The following is an 18365-nucleotide window of genomic DNA, read 5'->3' as shown; positions in this document are numbered from 1 at the left end:
ATTAACGTCCTTTGACTGAAGACTTATGATTTATATACACAAATCCTTGCCGCACGCAGGGGTGGCCACGGTTCAGGAACCTGCGGTTCCGGTTCTAAAAAAATTGAAAACGGAAACGAACCGAAAAGTTTCGGTTTCGATTCTGGTTTTGGTACGGTGACCAAACCGATGGTTCTGATCAGTTTTTTGGCGAATCGTATAATTTTAAATTTTAAATTTTGAGGACCGGTTTTAAAAAATATATATATTTGAACATAAAAAATTAAAAGATACACCTAAAAAATTAAAAAATACTTCAATTAAATTTATTTTTTTTAAAGACTTGAACATAATTATTTTTTTTAAAAAAAAATTTCAACTGAATTTATTTTTTGTTTAAAAAAGTTTGAACATAATTTTAAATTTTGAAGACCGGTTTAAAAAAAAATATTTGAACATAAAAAATTAAAAGATAAACCTAAAAAATTTAAAAATACTTCAATTAAATTTATTTTTTTAAAGACTTTAACATAATTAAGAAATTTCACAACAAAATAAAAAAAAAAATCCTGACAGTTTGGCTAGAACCGCTGGTTCGAACCGGCTGTTCTAACCAGCCGGAGAACCGGCGGTTCCAGTCCGGTTCTCTGGAACTGTCAGTTCCGGTTCCAGAAAATTTGGAATCGGAACCGAACCGGAATTCTCTGGTTCCGGTTCGGCCCGGTTCCAGTTACGGTTCGAACCGACAGTTCTGATTCCCGGAACCGTAATATGGCCAAGCCTAGCCACACATGTGGCATGTGTAAATGCTGTTGACTATACTATGATTAATACAAATCAATTTCATTTTTTTTTCATTACTTAATCAAGAAAAATGCTGCTATTTTAGTCTATTTTATTTTTAATAATCCACGTATTGAACCGGGTACATATTGAAGCGTGCTTACTCCTTTTTTTTATATAGCTGAATACAACCATTTGCTTGTCGTTAATTCACATAAATTATATATATATATCATTTTTCAAAGTGAGAGGGATTGCATGAACAGTGCAACTCTATCATCTTTTAGCATATTATATAATTATAAGTGGGATAATGCTGTGAGTTACATATTAGAATAATTATTTCATTAAATGATATTAATTAAATTAGTAAAAAACTTATATATTAAAAGGATTTAACTTAATAAACTTTTTATATCAATATTAATATATATACATATATAAAGCAAGTATTTTCTCATGCTGCTATGTAATATTTTAAAAAATTGAGATGTGTAATTTAATTATTTGCTATATATTTATTTGAATGCAATATCGGATTCCAAATAATGACGTATATATTGTCTTAATTATTTACCTTTGTATTTATTCAAAAATAAATAAATTTATGATCGTTCATTGATTGAATTAAATTGTATTAAATATGATTGATTAATACAATATTAGATAATTTGATAGCTATATTAAGTAATAATTTTATATAGTTTTAATGATATAAATAATTTGCTTAATTTATGAAACAATGGTTGTTGTTTTTATTATTTAAAAATAAATTGAATAATTATTTATTTATCTAATTAGATTATATTAAAATACATTTTTTTAGAAATATAAATTATATTAAATATAATTAATTAATTATAGCTTTACGGAACTAATAACATGATAAGATGACAATCTATATAACTTTTACTTATTTAAAGTGGATTTTAATGATAGTTTTTTATATTAATTATAAAATAAATAAAAATAATAAATTTTAATGCCTTTCATTTCACTTTTATTTTTTTTTCTATAGATTTCACATTTTTTAACCCATATCGTTAAATATCTATTTATATCCTATTTGCGTAGTTTCTGTTCTCGCGTCCATGTAAATGCCGCTCCCCTCGGTATGGGCCGAGAAAATTTCTAATACACATCAAGGTTATAAATCCATGAATATTGATAGGTTTAAGCCCAAACAATGGTTAATTAACTGCTTAGACACCTCTAATAATTGAACTTAGAATCACCGAAAGTTTATCCAACGTGATTTCTATTAGATTAACCCTTTGGGTTATCTAGATACTAATTAATTCTCGATCTCATAATTAAAAATAAATTACAACTATATATTTTATTATTTATTAATAGCATAATATAAAAAATTTGACTAAAAAAATCTATCAACAATGTATTTATTTTTTTAAACATGCATAGCTCATGAAAATATTGCTAGTTTATTACTCCATTCGTCTAATTTTGTTTGTTTGTTTGTTATTCATCTTTTTTTATGTATCAAAATATTTGAAAGGTTGCCAAATAATTTTAAATAATTATTTTTTCATAATAACATTTATAACTGTTCATTAAATGAGTGATTTTTATTAATATTTTAATGAGTTAAAGGTAAAAATATGAAAAATAATTTGCGTTGATTAAATTCTTAATATGCGTGTTTTGTCAAATCATACAAACAAAATGGGATGGAGGAAATATAAACAAACAGAATTAAATTTTCATTAATTGATTGTGTTAAAAGAATTCAACTATTTAAAATTACTATCACATTTTTGTGATTTTTCTTAAGAAACTTTTTTTTTTGATTTTTTAATTTCACTTAAAATGACAATTCTTGAATTCAAAAATAAATTTTATTAAAACAATTGCTTTCTACGATTTCCAAATAAATTTTTTTTTTTCTTGTTTCTGTATTGATTTACTCGCGTAAGTGCTTTTCAGTAAAGTGATGATCTCATATTGAGGGTTTAATGCATTTATAATGTGACAAAACCAAAATATTTGACCCCTTCAAACCTTATTTAAATGTATTTAGCATGTAGATCGACTCTAAATTGATTATATATGATCGGCACGTGATAAGGTTGATACTGAGACATATGTAAATATATATTTTAATCTGAAAAGTAAATAAAGCTGTAAATTGTTATAGCCTAACAGAAAAAAATTGTCAAGGTGGCGCACAGCGTGCTACTATGTATAATATATACGTACATAGTATAAAAGCAAAAATTTTTTTAATTTTATGAATAATATTACATGAAGAACATGATGTAATTATTACTAAAAAGAAAATAAAATTAGGTGAAAAAAAAGGAGGACATTGGATGCGTATTTACCAAACAAAATCCTTTTATTTCTTTAGTCTAAATTGTAATTTATCAAAGCGTGTACATTTACCAAACAAACGACAAATCAACCAAACTAGAAGAAGAAGAAGAAATTGACCGTCATCGACCACCACCACCACCACCACCACCACTACCACCAGGACGAGCCTAAGCCAACACTTCGTCTCTTTCTGCTTTCTTTTATTGTTTTTCCCTAGTAATAATTAACAGTAATTACTTCATTAATCAGCTTTTATCATATAGTAATACTTTTTTCTCTCTATTTGGGGGTTTTCAACGAGAGCGGCAATATTGAGTTTTCTTTGATATGACCGCCTGAACCTCAACTCTTTGTCTATCTTTTGCCTCTTGCTCCACATCTCTTTCGTTTTCTTTCCCTTAATTAATTGCTGTGAAGGTGAGTTTCTTAATTAAGCCTGTTGCGCCTTTTAATATCTCTCTTCCTCTTTGCTGCTAACTTTTTGGAGATTGAAAAGTATTTTGTTTCTCTTAACCAGCCATCAGCTTGATTAAAATAATTTGTTTTGTACATCAATTCATATGAAATATGTGGTGCTTGTGCTTGATTAAGATTTTTTTTTTTTTTTTTTTTTTTTTTTGTCAACTGATATAGGAAGAAGATAGCTGTTAAAACTTTTTTAGCATAGAAGCTTTTTTTTTTTTTTTTTTTTTTAAATTTATTTTTCTGCTTTTAATTTTAAGAACTCGGGTAACGGACGAAGCGCGGCAGAAGTAACTGAACGTTGGTAGTAACTTATAGAATATTAATGTCTGCCACCTGCTTGATTCAACTGTAAATTTCTAAGAGCTGATGAGTTTCTATGTTTATAACTGGAGAAAATAATAAGTTCTTGTTTTGAGCTGACTATTTTTTGCGATTAAGACTAGGTGAGTTGGTGATTCTTTAAGACGTCTGAAGTGTGATACCGTTTATGCCATAAAGAGCTAGACTAGCCCATCTATTCAACAATTTATTTTGTTTGGTTTATTGTTAGAAAGTGTGAGAAGACGTAATGCATTTGTTTCTTTGCTAGTGTTCTATCATGATGTGGATATATAGATAAAACGAATGCAATCCGATGGTCTAGAGCTTCTTAAGTAGTTCTTGTTGCTGCTCTATTAAAATACATTTTTAAGCATTGACTTACCTTTTTTCTTTTTTGGGTATTGTTTGATGTGACAGTAGAAGAGCTTTTCAGTATGGCTAAAAATGAGGATACTGGTAGCCCTGGCTGGAAAGCTTCACTTTTTTTGCAGACCACAGAAGATGTTGCAAGAGCTGTTGCAGCCGCAGCTGCTGCAGCCACTGCTCCCCGTTCACCGCGGCCTTCTGTGGTGTTTTCGTCAAAAGATGATAGTGGTGATAGCCACCTTCAGAAGCTACAACGTCAAGTTGCAAGAATGATAAAGGGTTTCTCATCTCCTCCTCCTGAAGTGAAAGGAGTAACTTACAATCCGGAAGTTCTAACTAGCCAAAAACGTCAATGGGCAAACTTTCAGTTACAATACTTGGTATGCTTTTTGGTTGAAGTGGGCTTCTATCCATGTCTAATTTACGTCTGTGTGCATGAGCAATTTTAGCAGTTATCCATTAAACCAATTTGGAATGAGATATATATTGACTCTCTTACTGCCTTGTTTAAGCCACTCAGTGCATCTATTGCTAAAGTTATAAGTTGAAGTCTTGAAGCAAAGTTCATACTTTTTATGTTAAAATTTAAATTAGTTTATGTTCTTTTATCATAATGAAATTCTGTAATTATTGAACAATCCTGAATTTTTGTTTTATACTGTTTTCATAACATCTTTGTTATTCAAGTGTGCAGGATCATAGGTCTTTAAAGGAGCCATTGAGGCTTTTTGAGAGCATGGTAGTTGTTGGACTTCATCCTAATTGTGATCTTCAGACACTTCACAGGCAATATGTTGCTCGAAAGTCTGAAGTTTCTGGAAGATTGCAAAGTTCACTTGGTTCTCAGAATCAGTCTCGTGTAGAACCCATTCTTGAGCCTCAGGTGTGGACTTTTGTCGAAAGTCCTCAACTAAGTGTTAATATATTTATGTCTGGAAATGGCTAATTTTTTTTCTAACATTGTTTATCATTTATTTCCAGGTCTTGTTTGTTTATCCTCCGGACAAACAATTGCCACTTAAGTATAAGGATCTCCTATCATTTTGCTTCCCTGGAGGCCTGGAGGTTGGATATGCATATTAGTTAATCATTTTGCTTCCTGCTTACTAGGTTTTGTGCCTCTCATTTGTATTGAACAATCAGTCAGCATATTTTATTTGGCAGGGTGTTTATTCTAATAACATTGTTATGCCTGGTAACTTGTTATGCCTTCAACTGTGCTGCTGTTTTTCAGATTCACTATAAATAGTTTGGAGACATTATTTTGTTTTCTTTGAATCAAGAGCATTTTATTTTTTGCTCTCTTTACATATTCATTAACATCAATTTGCTCTTAGATGGAGGTGTTTCTAAATTCTGGTCATTGTGATTTAGGTTCATGCAGTTGAGAGAACTCCTTCAATGAGCGAGTTAAATGAAATTCTTCTTGGGCAGGTATTTCAGCTACAATGTAATGTGGGATTCTCATACTATCTGATGGTTTGTTTCTCATATGACTTCCTTCAACCTTAATTATTAAACATGTTATTAATTCTTAACTAAAATACCTAGTCTCAGTAAGTACCAGATAGCTGAGAGCAAATTGATGACTTTCCCTTCCCATTGGAGTTTGTGCTATATTTTCCATTAATTAAGTGCAATGTTTAAGTTTAATTTTTAGAACACTGCATTTCAACTGCACGGATTGGTTACAAAATGTCCTCTTTGTCATTTAGCTTTATCATGGACCATTTTCTTTTGCATTTTGATCACGTGTCTCTATTATGTCCAAAGTACGAAAAACCTACTCCTGCAAATGTGTTAGAAAGCTTATGCTAATGTTCCCTATATATGATTCCAAATATGCATGTCAGTTTACTTAATTAAATCTCAATTGTGGTGCATTGTTTGCAGGAGCACCTTAAAAAAAGTGACCTGTCTTTCGTATTTCGATTACAGGTAACATTCAAATACTACGCCACTTTCTTCTGGATGAAAATGCAATTAACAAGACCTCTTTCTTGAATTTATTTCTGAACATCTGATATTTGTTTCTCAGGTTGCTGACGATTCTACATTGTATGGTTGCTGTGTGTTAGTTGATGAAATTGTGCAAAAACCCTCTGGATTGCTCTCCATGATTTCAGATAAGCGCTCTTCCTGCTCATCTTTGAGTCGTCATGTACTAACGACTCGCAGATGTTACTGCATTCTTTCAAGGCTTCCATTCTTCGAATTGCATTTTGGTGTATTAAACAGGTTGGCATCTAATATATGAACTGATTTTTGTCATATGATCTTTTGTTTGACATTTCACCTTTTTTTTTGGGTAGCATCTTCACGGAGGAAAGGTTGGAAAGGTTAACAAAAGATATTGGTGTTTTGAACTTGCAATCATTGGAGGATTACAGCGAAAAAGAAGGTTTTGGGAACAATTTAGATGGCATATTACCAAGTCATGGAGCTGCAGAGGAAAAAATGGATGGAAAATCAGAAAATTTCCAATCAAGTTTAACGGATTCTACATTTGGGGGTGTTGCTGATGACAGGAGTCACTTGGAGCATCAGATTCCTGAGGGGCAGATTCACTTGTCGAAGAAAGATGTTGACGATAATATTGTTCCAGATGATTCTGAAACAGAGATAGTCTTCAACAAAGGAGAATCTGGTGGTGGAAACCTCGAAGATTGTGACACTGATGTTGATGATTTATCTAACAAACAAGCAGAAGAAAAACGTTTACCAAATGCTGTTCTGCCTCTCCTGCGCTATTATCAGTATGAAAGTTCAGATTCTTCCTCCAGGTATGCATTTTTGTTCTTTGACGTTTAATGCATGGATATCAAAAATGCATTTAATATCCTTATGCATGTTGTCGTTCCAATGACTTTCTTAAATTTATTTTAAAATTTACTTGTGGTCAATGAAGTTTCGAATGGGAAAAATAGCAGGTTGAGAGTTCATGTTTCCTCTGAATTGATGTGTGAAAATAACAGGGAACTGCTGAGGAGCCTAAGGCTATGAATCCATCAACTTAAGCTTTTTTCCTGTGTCCTATTTGCTGAAGGGTTTAGTAGATTCTTGAGAATATTACTGGTTATTTAATAACTTTAAGGTGAATGGAGAGCGGCTGAAGGCTAAGTTGGAAACTTTTTCTGCACGTTGCTGAGATATTATTTCCATCTATGCATATATTATTTAACCTTTTTATCTTGGATGCATCATCTCATCAAATAGGATTTTTTCTACTTTTGTTTAATGCTCATAGGAAGTTGTTTATGCATACTTACCTCCTCTAATGATGACACGCATCATTAAATGTTGCTGATTTGAACATAAAAAGAATTTAAGCTGAGGGAATTTGGTTCTAATATCCAGAGCAGTTCTATTTCTTCTGGTTGAACTCATGATTGCACATAGGCTCGCCTTTATTTGCTTAGTTTTGTCACCCCCCCCCCCCCCCAAACCAACAGTACACAAGTACAATGAGGTATCTCTGTTTTAACATGGTGTTTGCTCATATCCCATTGTACTTGTACACACTAAGTGAATGTGAGTGGCGGTGGCTTATTCAGTCCTAAGCTGCCTAATGGAATTTCTTTCTCAGTTTCCAGGGTTCTCCTAGCGAAGATCGGAACTTTAGGAGTGATGCTGATGATACAGAGACAGATGAGGCATCCTTTTCTGGCCAAGAAGATTCTAATGATTACATGGATATTCTTGAATGGGCTAAGGTTTGAATATGTTGTGCCATAGTGGTAATTCTGCACATGTTTAAAACATCGCTAGGGGTAACTCTGACCGCTTCTAAAATTTTGTTAATTTTCCAGGAAAACAACTATGGATCATTGCAGATAATATGCAAGTATTACCAGTTACAATGCCCTTCTAGGGGTTCAACGCTTAGATTTCATCCTTTGGAGCATCTTCATCCTTTGGAATATCATAGACCAGATAAAACAGTATTACATATTGCTGGCTCAACAATTGATTTGAGATCATGCAGTACAAGTCTGGAATTTGCAGAGGTATATTCAGTGAGAGCTTGTGGACTCTTAGGCTCTTTCCATTACATGTCTGGTGACTTTTTCTTTAATTATAAATGCCAATCTTCTTATATTTGTTCCTTTTCAGATATAGTGCATGATGTTGTTTTGTTTATCAGGCACATAGTGCACTCTTGGCAGAGGAGGAGGCAACTGCATTATCAACATGGGCTGTAGCATGCATATGTGGATCCTTGCGTCTAGAGAATGTATGTGCATGGATTTCAAATTGATATTGTTGTTTATTATGTTTCTGTGCCATTGGTAGTTTTGAAATGCGTAAATTTGATTCAACTTGTGTCCCTGTGAGAAACATGTTTGCATTTGAAACTTGTGTAAATGATTTTGTACTCATCCTAGTTGTAGATATACAACAACTAAAATTCTTCTGTCCAGTGGTTGCAAACTGACTAGCCATTGAATTTGGAAGTCTCCTGTTTATGTTTGTTGCATTCTGTTGCTTCAATTTTTTTGACCAATTAAATTACTGTCATACCATGGATGCCCTTCCTTTCATCGTGGCTTTTGGTTGATCATTAATGATATTGATCTTTCTTTATTTTGTATGTTAACATTGGTTCTACTTGGTTCATCTTTTGGTGTATAGTGATCCAAATGCTTATGTTTATTGTATTGCCATATTAGAGGTTTTACAAGGGAAACCATTGTTTATTTATTTAATTCTCCTTGCTTGCAGGTGTTAACATTGTTTGCTGGAGCACTTCTGGAGAAGCAGATTGTGGTTGTTTGTTCTAATTTGGTATGAGTTTCTATCATGTTCTATCATGCCTCATGGCAAGTTTAATACTCTCATGCATGGTTTCATATTGCTACTGAAAATCACAGTTTACTTGAGCAATAAGTGCCAAATTGGACCATTCTTTGAATCATTTGGATTTATTGAATCTTTGTAGTAACAATAATTTGGACTCCTAATATAAATTGGTTTTTAATGTGTTACACAGGGAATCTTATCTGCTTTGGTATTATCAATTGTCCCTTTAATCCGTCCCTATCAATGGCAAAGCCTATTGATGCCGGTATGATTTCACTGTGGTCTGCCCAATTCTGTTTAGTGATTCTTATGGTCTTAGAATTTTTTGCTTTTGTTAATTATTTGCATAAATCTCCAGGTATTACCAGACGATATGCTGGAATTTTTGGATGCACCGGTTCCTTACATAGTGAGTATTGGTTTCCAGGCTCCTATAAGTTTTTGGATTGCTGGGACTGGATATGTAGGATGTGGATGCACTGCCAACTTCTTATTGTATTCAGCATTTTTTTTATGTAGTCACTGTCGTTGGATTAAACTTATTGCAAATTGCTTCTTTTTGGCTTAGTTCTATTGTTCTCAAGTTTAGTTTCTAGAAAGTCAATAGGAGTTTTACCTTTAGAGTTAATCAAATGTAAGGATGGAGTTTTGATTTTCACACCAGTTACCATATTCGTACTTTTTTGAGTTAGTATCTTGTATTGACTAGCTTTATTTGGCTGGCAATTTTTATATTCATGTTTAGGTTGGTGTAAAGAACAAAACAAGTGAAGTACAGTCAAAGTTAACCAATGCCATTCTGGTTGATGCTAACAAGAACCAGGTTTGAATTTTAATTTATAACAATTGGAATTGTGTAACTTTCATGACTTAATTATTATTAGTCCTGTGATCAGGCATTTTGTTGCCAAGCATGCTTAAGGATTACAACAAAAATACAACTAAGCCTTAATCTTAAACTAGATGGAGCCAGCTATTGTTTGCTTCCATTATGTTTTATCCATTGCTAAGTCCCACACTAATGTCAAGAAGTGGTAGATCTTTTGAGATAAATAACTTCCATGTGATTCTAGGCCTACCTTTTCACCCTTTAGCCCCCTCTACCATCAATATGTTGCAAGAATGTATGGGGGTCTACATATAACATGACCAAACCATCAACTGTCCTCTAGTCTTATTTGCAACCTGTGCTACTTGCACCTTTTGTCGGATGATGTGGTCATTTTCAATCTTGTGAGAACAAGCATCAATCTTTACATTCTTATTTCTGCAACATCAATCTTGTGAATATATTGGACATTTGGCCACAATGTTCACTCTTGTATAATGTCGCAGGTCTTCCGCCATTCTATAGAGCTTGCCTAACATGCTAAAAACTTATTTGGAAAATGTGTTCCCAGGGTCCTAACAACAAATGAGAAAATTTCAAACAATAGCTTGTCTGTTTTTAGCATACTTTTGTTAATTGGTCTGCTGACTGTGGACCCTTCATTTTAATGCTTTGTGCAGTTTACATTATGAGCCAAGTTTTTTAATATTTCTAACTTTTCTGATAGACAAAGTCACCAACAGTGCCACAACTGCCTAAACACAAGGAGTTGTTTTCTTCCTTGAGTCCTTATCATGCAAAGCTTGTGGGAGAAAGTTATTTGGCAAGGAAAAGGCCCGTTTATGAGTGTACAGATGTACAGGTAAGCTGTTCTGCTTAATTATTCTCTTCTTCATAATACATCTGCCTACCTAATATGTTATTGTATCTTTTGATTTTAGATGATTTTAAGAGAGAAATTACTCTTGTATAATCTATACAAAGAAGCATATACAAGTTTATAATCCTTGAATAGGAAAATTCGATAATCTTAGTATAGGAAGTAAATATTCAACGGTATATTTTGGTGCATGATTGCATTTCACACTGGACTTGATTGGGGAGTTGGTACTTAAAAAAGTGAAATTTTTGGACCTAACTACCGGCAAGCAAATAGATTTGTGATAGTCAATAATTTATGTATAAGATCAGATTGTTGCCAGTTTCCACTTGAAGTATCGATTCCATGGACGTAACCTGATCACATTAATTTGTCCGATTAGAATAACTTCCACCTCTGAGAATATGGATCTAATTATTCTGTCTTGGTTCAAGTCTTGTGTTCTGACATGCCATCAGTGTTAATTAGTGCTTTGGCAACACTTTTTCTGTGAACCGTTACTTGTCTCATATTCTTCTTGAGTTTGTTGGCTATTTATGAACTGATTAGGTGTTTTTGATGGTTGACTGATCATATTTCATATGCATTATAATCACTGCCAGGTTGAAGCTGCCAAGGATTTTCTAGCAGTCTTAAGATCTTACTTGGATTCGCTCTGCTCTAACTTACGCTCGCATACGATTACAAATGTGCAATCCAATAATGACAAGGTTTGTGTCTTCCCATTTAGAATGCTAGCGGCAGATATAGAGCTATAAACCTCATACTGCATTCATTTTTTCCTGTAGGTATCATTGCTCTTAAAGGAAAGTTTCATAGACTCTTTTCCTAATCGTGATCGACCATTCATGAAGGTTCTTTCCTTCAATTCTCTTCCTTTTTTTATCCTTTGGAAGGTTAATGATGGTAAATTGGTATGATTTAGCTACAAATTGATGATTACCTTATTCTTTTCCATCAACCCCATCATGCTTGATGGCTTTTTGGGAAATTACTCCCTCCTTCCACTTCTATTTGTTGTTTTTAAGATGTAATTTTATCCACAGTTATCCACTTCTATTTGTTGTTATTATAAAAAAAAAAAAAAAAGTGATTTTATTCAAAATTATCTGTTGCTTCAAGAAGATTAAGGAGCATTAATTATTTTTTCCAATTTTATCCTTTTCTCTATTAGATACATTAGCTATTTTCAACAATTTTTTAAAACCCATCTTATCATCTCCCTCTTGTTCTCTCTTAATTTTAGTGGTAGAATAATGGAGAGAAAATTGTTGAGATTAAATTTAAATAAATTATAGAATACTTTGTTATAATTTAGGTGTTTAATTGTTTTCTTAATTACCGCGATAAATAAGGTTTTTTTGGTAGTTTAACCTTTTACCCTAATTGAAAGTATCTGTCATCAGTACTTTATTTTTAGTACTATCTCAACTGTGGAAGACATCTGAATCTGAAGCTGTACTTAAAAATTTTTCCTGATTGTGGTGTGCAGCTCTTTGTGGACACACAGCTCTTCTCTGTACATACAGATCTCGTTCTTTCCTTTTTCCAGAAGGAATAACGCCCGCTGTTCAAGGAATAGTGCCTTTAGTTATTATATTATTAAGCTGTTGGCACATGAACGTAAGTTCAGCATGTATAATGTTGTTCCTATTCCCGTTTGGTAAAAGTCACACTATTTCAGGAGCCTCAGGGCATGCATGCCCGGTTTCAAAAAGCTCCCTAAAAGGGTTGGGGAGAAAGTGCCTTCCCGTGACGGACCACAACCACAAGGGGGTACAGTAATAGGAGAGGGGATAAAAAAAAGTGGTGTAATGCTTATATATGATATGACCAGTAATTTATAGCAGTTAACATTTTTCTTAATGGGAAGAGGTGCTTTCGGTGGCTATGCCCTTTTCGACTGTAGATATGAGAGAATGAAATATGAAATGATCCCACCTGTCACCTGATGCTTGGCATGGTGAAACATCATATTTTTGGTTGGATTATTCAGCAAACTCTTTTTGTTTTTTCTTTTTTTTTTTTTTCAATTGGTGTATCGGAAAATTTTAAAGGATGGGTTGACTGAATTTCTTTTCTTTTTTCTTTTCTTTTTTCTTTCTTTTTTTTTTTTTTTTTTTTTTTTTTTTTTTTTTTTTATAATTTTTATGAACAGGACTGGATTTTGAATTCTTGATGTTATCTTAACTTTTATGCTCGGGTAAGTCTACATGGAATCAAGTGGAATAAACAAAAAGAATCTTGATTTTATTTCTTTATTTGGTTATAATATTAGGCTGTGAGAATGGATGGAGGACTAGAATGAAGAATTACTAAAAAAAATTAAATATTTGTAAACATTACTGTAAATTAATAATTTATTTAACGAAGATATATGAAACTAAAAATGAACTTAAATTTTTGTTTTATTAGATTATATTTTTTCCCTTGGTTTATTTTCCTTTGTAACTTTTAATTTTTGATGCAGATAAAATTTATAAATCTGCACGATTTTTGAAATTATTTTTCATAAGATTAAATTTGAAACGATTAGGAAATTTATTTTTTAGCATTTGAATTGTTTTCTTCTATATAAACTACAAGACTACACGCTATTTTAGTGAAGCAACCAATGGCATGTGTTTGATTATTATTAACTTTGACCTACTCAAGAATCTTTATTTTTACCAATTTCCCGTCCATTTTTAATTTCTGATCATTGAAGCTATGCTAATGAAAAATGAAATGCAGAATTAGATTTGATTTCCTATTCCATTAGATGCAATAAAAATAAAATGGCTGTGGCCCAAGAGTAGAAATTTGGAACTGCAATTTTATAAGGTACTAGTTTGGTTGCTTCACTAAAATAGCTACTCGGTCTATCTTTGTTAGCTCATGCGTGTGGACCACTGCCTCAGAGGCACGTGTGACGACAGTAATATTCCATAATTTGATGGTGCAATCTATGGCCTTTGGGTGGTGCAAACTATGGCCTTTGGGTAGTGCTCTGTTCTTTGGTTTTGAAGTCACAAATTAACCATAACTGGATTGTTCCCTATCAACAAGCTACAGCTACTTAACTATATTTTGATTTGATTTGATGGTTAAAACTTATAAATATGGAATATTTCGTGCACTTATTTTTAAATGGTTTAAGAATAGAATAAAAAATTTCTAAATTTAAAAACTAATGTTAGATCTTGTGAAATTCACAACTCAATGTGACTAGAACCAATTATTCAATCATATATTTAATGTATATCACATGCATATGAAATCTATCAAGAAATTATGAGATTTAAATTATATAAATGTAATGTGTTAGTAAATAGAAAATGTACATAAATAGAAAACTGTGAGGACAGTTTCACTTAAACGTTAAATATTCTAGATCAAAGATGGTGATTTATCTATGAGATGTGAATGAAAAAAAAAAAAAAAAAAGCCTTTAAAGACTTTGAAGAAGGGGTTCTATTGGTGCAACTATATTTTCCAATTTGATGCCTGGAATTGAGGAATTTACTATGCTTTTTATGTAGCAGATTAAAACTAAATAACCATTCATTTTTAACAGTTTCATGCTTTGGACGCAAACTGTATATGAAACAGGATTTTGTGGCCCCTTCTGGAGGAAATTCTTGAGCTTTGAAATTTTCTTTGACAAGAAACATCCAGACTCAGAACTGTGAGGAAGAAAATTACAATTTCTATCAAGATTTTGAACTGATAGTGAATCCTGAAGCTCGTGCTATGTTTTTTACCGTGAAACTTGAAATGGGAACCACAATATTGTAAAGAGAGAGAAATGTTAAACGTGTTTAATTTAATTACCAGAGGTAAAAAACAAAAAAAGAAAAATTCTGAATATAGAAAAGAAAAGATATGACCCACTGGAGTCAAATGTTATATCTGAGAATGCAGTGAAATAATGTTGGGCCAAAAGATGGGTATGGAAATTTGAAAAGGGAATTTAATCAAGAGGAGATGTTCTGTTTCAAGTGGGGCTTTTGTACCAAAAAAGGGGCTGTTTGCATGTGTTTGAGTCTGCCAGGGGATATAACAATAGCGCACTACTCTCTGCCAAACTTACAATACAAGAATAGTTCCAGGGAATTTAATGCATGCAACCCCAACTAAAATTCAATTTCCTCCAATTTTCTACTCCTATTTTTAATTCAAATACCCTCCAAGAAATCCTTCTTTTCAAGTGATTAAGCAAAGACTCAAACCAAAAAGGAAACAAAATAGTGTCAGTTGTTAAGAACTTAGCTTGTTTAAAAAAAGACAAGCAAAGGAAAACAGACATAAAAATTTATGTTTCAAAACCTGGATTAAAGAAAAAGGAGGAAACTGATTAAGAAAGAGTAAAAGGGTGTATAAGAACCTCACCTAAAAGAGCAGCAGCTACCTGGAAATTTTATTTACTCAATTTCCCAAATCGAAAAAGGTCTAGTAGTAAGTGGAGACTACAGAGGTAAAGACACAGAAAAAGTAAAAGAGTTAGTAGCAGTAAAAGCTCAAACCCGTACAATCTTCTCAGAGCAGGAAGGCAGGCAGGCATTGGCTTCAGAGACCAACAACTCTTATAATAGTCTCTTGTCAAGATGATTTTTTTTTTTTTTTTTTGTTGGGAAAAAATAAAAAATAAAAAAGAAAGAGAAAAGAAAAAGAAAAAGAAAAAACTTTCTCTCTTTTGTTTTTTACAGTCTTTTTAATGCACTCTTCGCTTTAGTTTATGGATTTCCGTAGAGTTGTCAGAGACAAGAGCTGCCACACAGGCAGCTTAGCTGCAGCACCAGAAGCAACAGAGAGGTGCAGTCATAATATAAGCAGAGAGAGAAAAAGAGAGGTGTCAGCATTATAATCAGAACCATTAGTTTTATCCATGTACAGAAGATTCTGCAGGCCAATGGTCCCTGAAATAAATATACCTACTCTACTCTTCCTCTCTCTAGTAGTAATAATAACAATTCATAACCCACACATTCACACACCACCTGCTTTCCCTGTTCTTTCCTGCAACTGTCTCTCTTCCACTTCACTGTTCTTTCTTAAGAAGAAGAAGAAGAAGAAGAAGAAGGAGGAGGAGGAGGAGGAGACCACTCTTTCATTTTTCTTGAATTTCGGAGATGATGAGTGAAACAGCCAAGTTTCCATTCACTGCTTCTCAATGGCAAGAGCTTGAACATCAAGCTTTAATATTTAAATATATGGTCTCGGGCATTCCCATTCCGTCCGATCTTCTTTTCACCATTAAAAGAAGCTGCTTGGACTCTCCACTTTCTTCAAAGCTTTTTCCTCGCCAACCTTCACATAGTAATTAAGCTTAATTAAGACGACTTCAATTTATAACTCCAATGCCAAGATATTTATTTTAATGTTTTTTATTTTGAATTTTTGTAGTTGGCTGGAGCTGTTTTCAAATGGGTTTGGGGAGAAAAATAGACCCAGAGCCAGGAAGGTGTAGAAGAACAGATGGAAAGAAATGGAGATGCTCAAAAGAAGCATACCCAGATTCCAAATACTGTGAAAGACACATGCACAGAGGCAAAAATCGTTCAAGAAAGCCTGTGGAAGTCCCAACCCAAACAGTGACAGCAAACCCATCAATAACAACACAAACTATCTCATCAATCAACAAAAATCACTCTTCTACTACTACTCTACTTGGAAATACCCCACTTCCTTCTCATTCTCTTTCTTTATTGTCATCTGAGACCCACCACCAAAATCATCACCTGCACTATTCTGCTCCCTACCATGCCCATCTTAATAACCATCAGTTTTTGTCTTCTTCTTCAAGACCTCCTGGAAACATTGGTCTTTCACACCAAGACAACTCTACTCCTTTGCTTTTGGACTCTGCTCCTGGTTCTGGTTCTTTGACTAATACAGCAGACTACAGGTTTTTGAAAAAAGAAACTGACATTTCGATTTCTTTGTATTTTCTGGTTGCTTTCTTGAATTTGAATCTTGATTGAAAACGGTCATATTTGTTTTTCTTTCTTTCTTTATTTATTTTTTGCTTTCTTGAATCTTGATTTGTTGAATTTGGTTTAATTTTCCATTTTTTCCTGTTTAAAATAAGAAACAGGAAAGCTTATGGGATGAAAGAAGAAGTTGATGAGCATGCTTTTTTCTCATCAGAACCTTCTGGTTCTATGAGAAGCTTATCTGGCGGTTCTTCTTTAGATGATGCTTGGCAATTTACTCCACTTACAATGAATTCTTCCTCGACTTCTTCTTCAAACCAGAGGGGTTTGTCTAGCTTGAACAATGAGTATTCTTACTTGCAGCTTCATAGCTTAAGTGATCATGATAGTACTCCAAAGCAACAAAAGATGTATCATCAACGAAGTTATCTTCTCGGAAATGAAATGAAATGCCAACCACCTATGAAAGTTGAAAGAGAAGAACAACCCCAAAAAACTGTTCATCGTTTCTTTGATGAATGGCCACCAAAGAACAAAGATTCGTGGCTTGATTTGGACGATAAATCGCCAAATAGCACATCAGTATCAACAACCAGGCTTTCAATCTCCATTCCCTCTTCACATGATTTCCCCATCTTCAATTCAAGAACCCATAATGGTAATTGTCTTTCTTTCCTTTTCAAAAAAAGGAAATTAATAAAATTTTCTTTTATTCAAGACCCAATCGTTCTTATTCACGAACACGTTTTATTATTTTGGCAGATGGTTGATTTTGTAGATGTGGGTTTTCTCTGTCGACGGCCAAGAATGTCCTTACTTGGTGGGGTAGCTGCTTTTTGTTAGCGTTTAAGAACCGCCTAATTTTTAATTTTTATTATTTTTTTATGGTTGGGATTGAATCATGTGTATGTTTAATGAAGGAAGTATCCAATGTCTTTTACTTTTTTTTTTTTTTTTTTTTTTTTTTTGTTGATTCCCTACTTCACTTTAGAGTTCATAAATAAAGATTTAAAGACTCGGCCAAATATGTTTTACTGGTAGCCGAAGTAGGGTTATGTTTGAATGCTTTAAATTCAAATACATGCATCTACAAGTAGTTAATAGTTGAGGGACCTAATGTTCCCATAATTTGTTACCTTGCCATTTCTCAGTTCACCCAACAGTCCAACGCCTATCAACCTGAGTTACTAGTAGTAGTAGTAGTAGTAGTAGTAGTAGTAGACCCTGTCTTCATACAATTATTGCCATTGTCAAAATTAGAAATGGTGGCCTTTTTAACCTAATGTGCAACACTTTTGTTTCGAACAAGGTTTTGATAATTGGGGTTTTGTCGAACTTAATTTGTTTTTTGCTGCAAATTTTCTCCACTCTTCTTCATTTGATACCAGAGACTCGTAAATCATAAAGAATATACTAACGTGAAAGAGAAAAATGAAGTGTGATTTTTCTTTTATATGGATGATTAAGATATTTTTCAAGATGAGTTTCAATTGGAATGAGAGTGTGTGTTTCCCATATTTGGTTAATATATTCAAGAATTATCTCATGTTGGTCCTAAAAATTGAATATGATGAAAAACATTTTTTTTTTCTTTTTTTTCCAATTGAGCCAACTTGAGGTTCAAAAAACGAATTAAGTCTATATTAATAATTTAGATGGGATGCTTTTAAATTTCCAAAGATTGGGAACCATG

The 18365-nt window shown here is 33.0% G+C and overlaps 2 protein-coding genes across 6 annotated transcripts; both read left to right on the top strand.

Annotated features, from left to right (window-relative positions):
* Positions 1-3139: 3139 nt before the first annotated feature.
* Positions 3140-13018, top strand: LOC105637951 (DENN (AEX-3) domain-containing protein). Of its 4 annotated transcripts, none has more exons than XM_089725390.1 (19): positions 3142-3513; positions 4303-4628; positions 4943-5131; positions 5230-5313; positions 5623-5682; positions 6142-6186; positions 6287-6486; positions 6561-7031; positions 7835-7961; positions 8058-8255; positions 8393-8482; positions 8971-9033; positions 9239-9313; positions 9407-9457; positions 9794-9871; positions 10605-10739; positions 11360-11467; positions 11546-11611; positions 12250-13018. In XM_089725390.1, exons 2-19 carry the CDS (start codon positions 4317-4319, stop codon positions 12316-12318), a joined length of 2421 nt encoding a protein of 806 aa, XP_089581516.1. In that variant the 5' UTR covers positions 3142-3513; positions 4303-4316; the 3' UTR covers positions 12319-13018. The 4 variants fall into 4 exon arrangements, with proteins under 4 accessions (XP_089581517.1, XP_089581516.1, XP_089581515.1 ...); XM_089725389.1 differs by having other exon boundaries at positions 4300-4628; XM_089725392.1 differs by lacking the exon at positions 3142-3513 and having other exon boundaries at positions 4487-4628; positions 4936-5131.
* Positions 13019-15624: 2606 nt separating this feature from the next.
* GRF6 (growth-regulating factor 6) lies at positions 15625-17612 on the top strand. Of its 2 annotated transcripts, none has more exons than XM_012221641.4 (4): positions 15625-16055; positions 16143-16644; positions 16828-17330; positions 17435-17612. In XM_012221641.4, exons 1-4 carry the CDS (start codon positions 15869-15871, stop codon positions 17440-17442), a joined length of 1200 nt encoding a protein of 399 aa, XP_012077031.1. In that variant the 5' UTR covers positions 15625-15868; the 3' UTR covers positions 17443-17612. The 2 variants fall into 2 exon arrangements, with proteins under 2 accessions (XP_012077031.1, XP_012077032.1); XM_012221642.4 differs by having other exon boundaries at positions 15627-16055; positions 16834-17330.
* The last annotated feature ends 753 nt before the right edge of the window (positions 17613-18365 follow it).

The sequence above is a fragment of the Jatropha curcas genome, chromosome 8 (assembly GCF_041381405.1).
Source record: "Jatropha curcas cultivar XTBG-Jc1 chromosome 8, XTBG_Jcur_1.0, whole genome shotgun sequence".
In the NCBI taxonomy this organism is placed as follows: domain Eukaryota; kingdom Viridiplantae; phylum Streptophyta; class Magnoliopsida; order Malpighiales; family Euphorbiaceae; genus Jatropha; species Jatropha curcas.
Note: the sequence above shows the minus strand (reverse complement) of the source record. Positions and strands in the feature narration are given on the sequence as shown.

Bases quoted from the DNA above. Each gene is read 5' to 3' on its own strand.
- LOC105637951 (XM_089725390.1), top strand. From the start codon at position 4,317: ATGGCTAAAAATGAGGATACTGGTAGCCCTGGCTGGAAAGCTTCACTT. The intron at 9,034-9,238 runs GTATGAGTTTCT...TGTGTTACACAG, and splicing joins TGGTTGTTTGTTCTAATTTG to GGAATCTTATCTGCTTTGGT. The intron at 10,740-11,359 runs GTAAGCTGTTCT...AATCACTGCCAG, and splicing joins ATGAGTGTACAGATGTACAG to GTTGAAGCTGCCAAGGATTT.
- GRF6 (XM_012221641.4), top strand. From the start codon at position 15,869: ATGATGAGTGAAACAGCCAAGTTTCCATTCACTGCTTCTCAATGGCAA. The intron at 16,056-16,142 runs GTAATTAAGCTT...GAATTTTTGTAG, and splicing joins TCCTCGCCAACCTTCACATA to TTGGCTGGAGCTGTTTTCAA. The intron at 16,645-16,827 runs GTTTTTGAAAAA...GTTTAAAATAAG, and splicing joins ACTAATACAGCAGACTACAG to AAACAGGAAAGCTTATGGGA.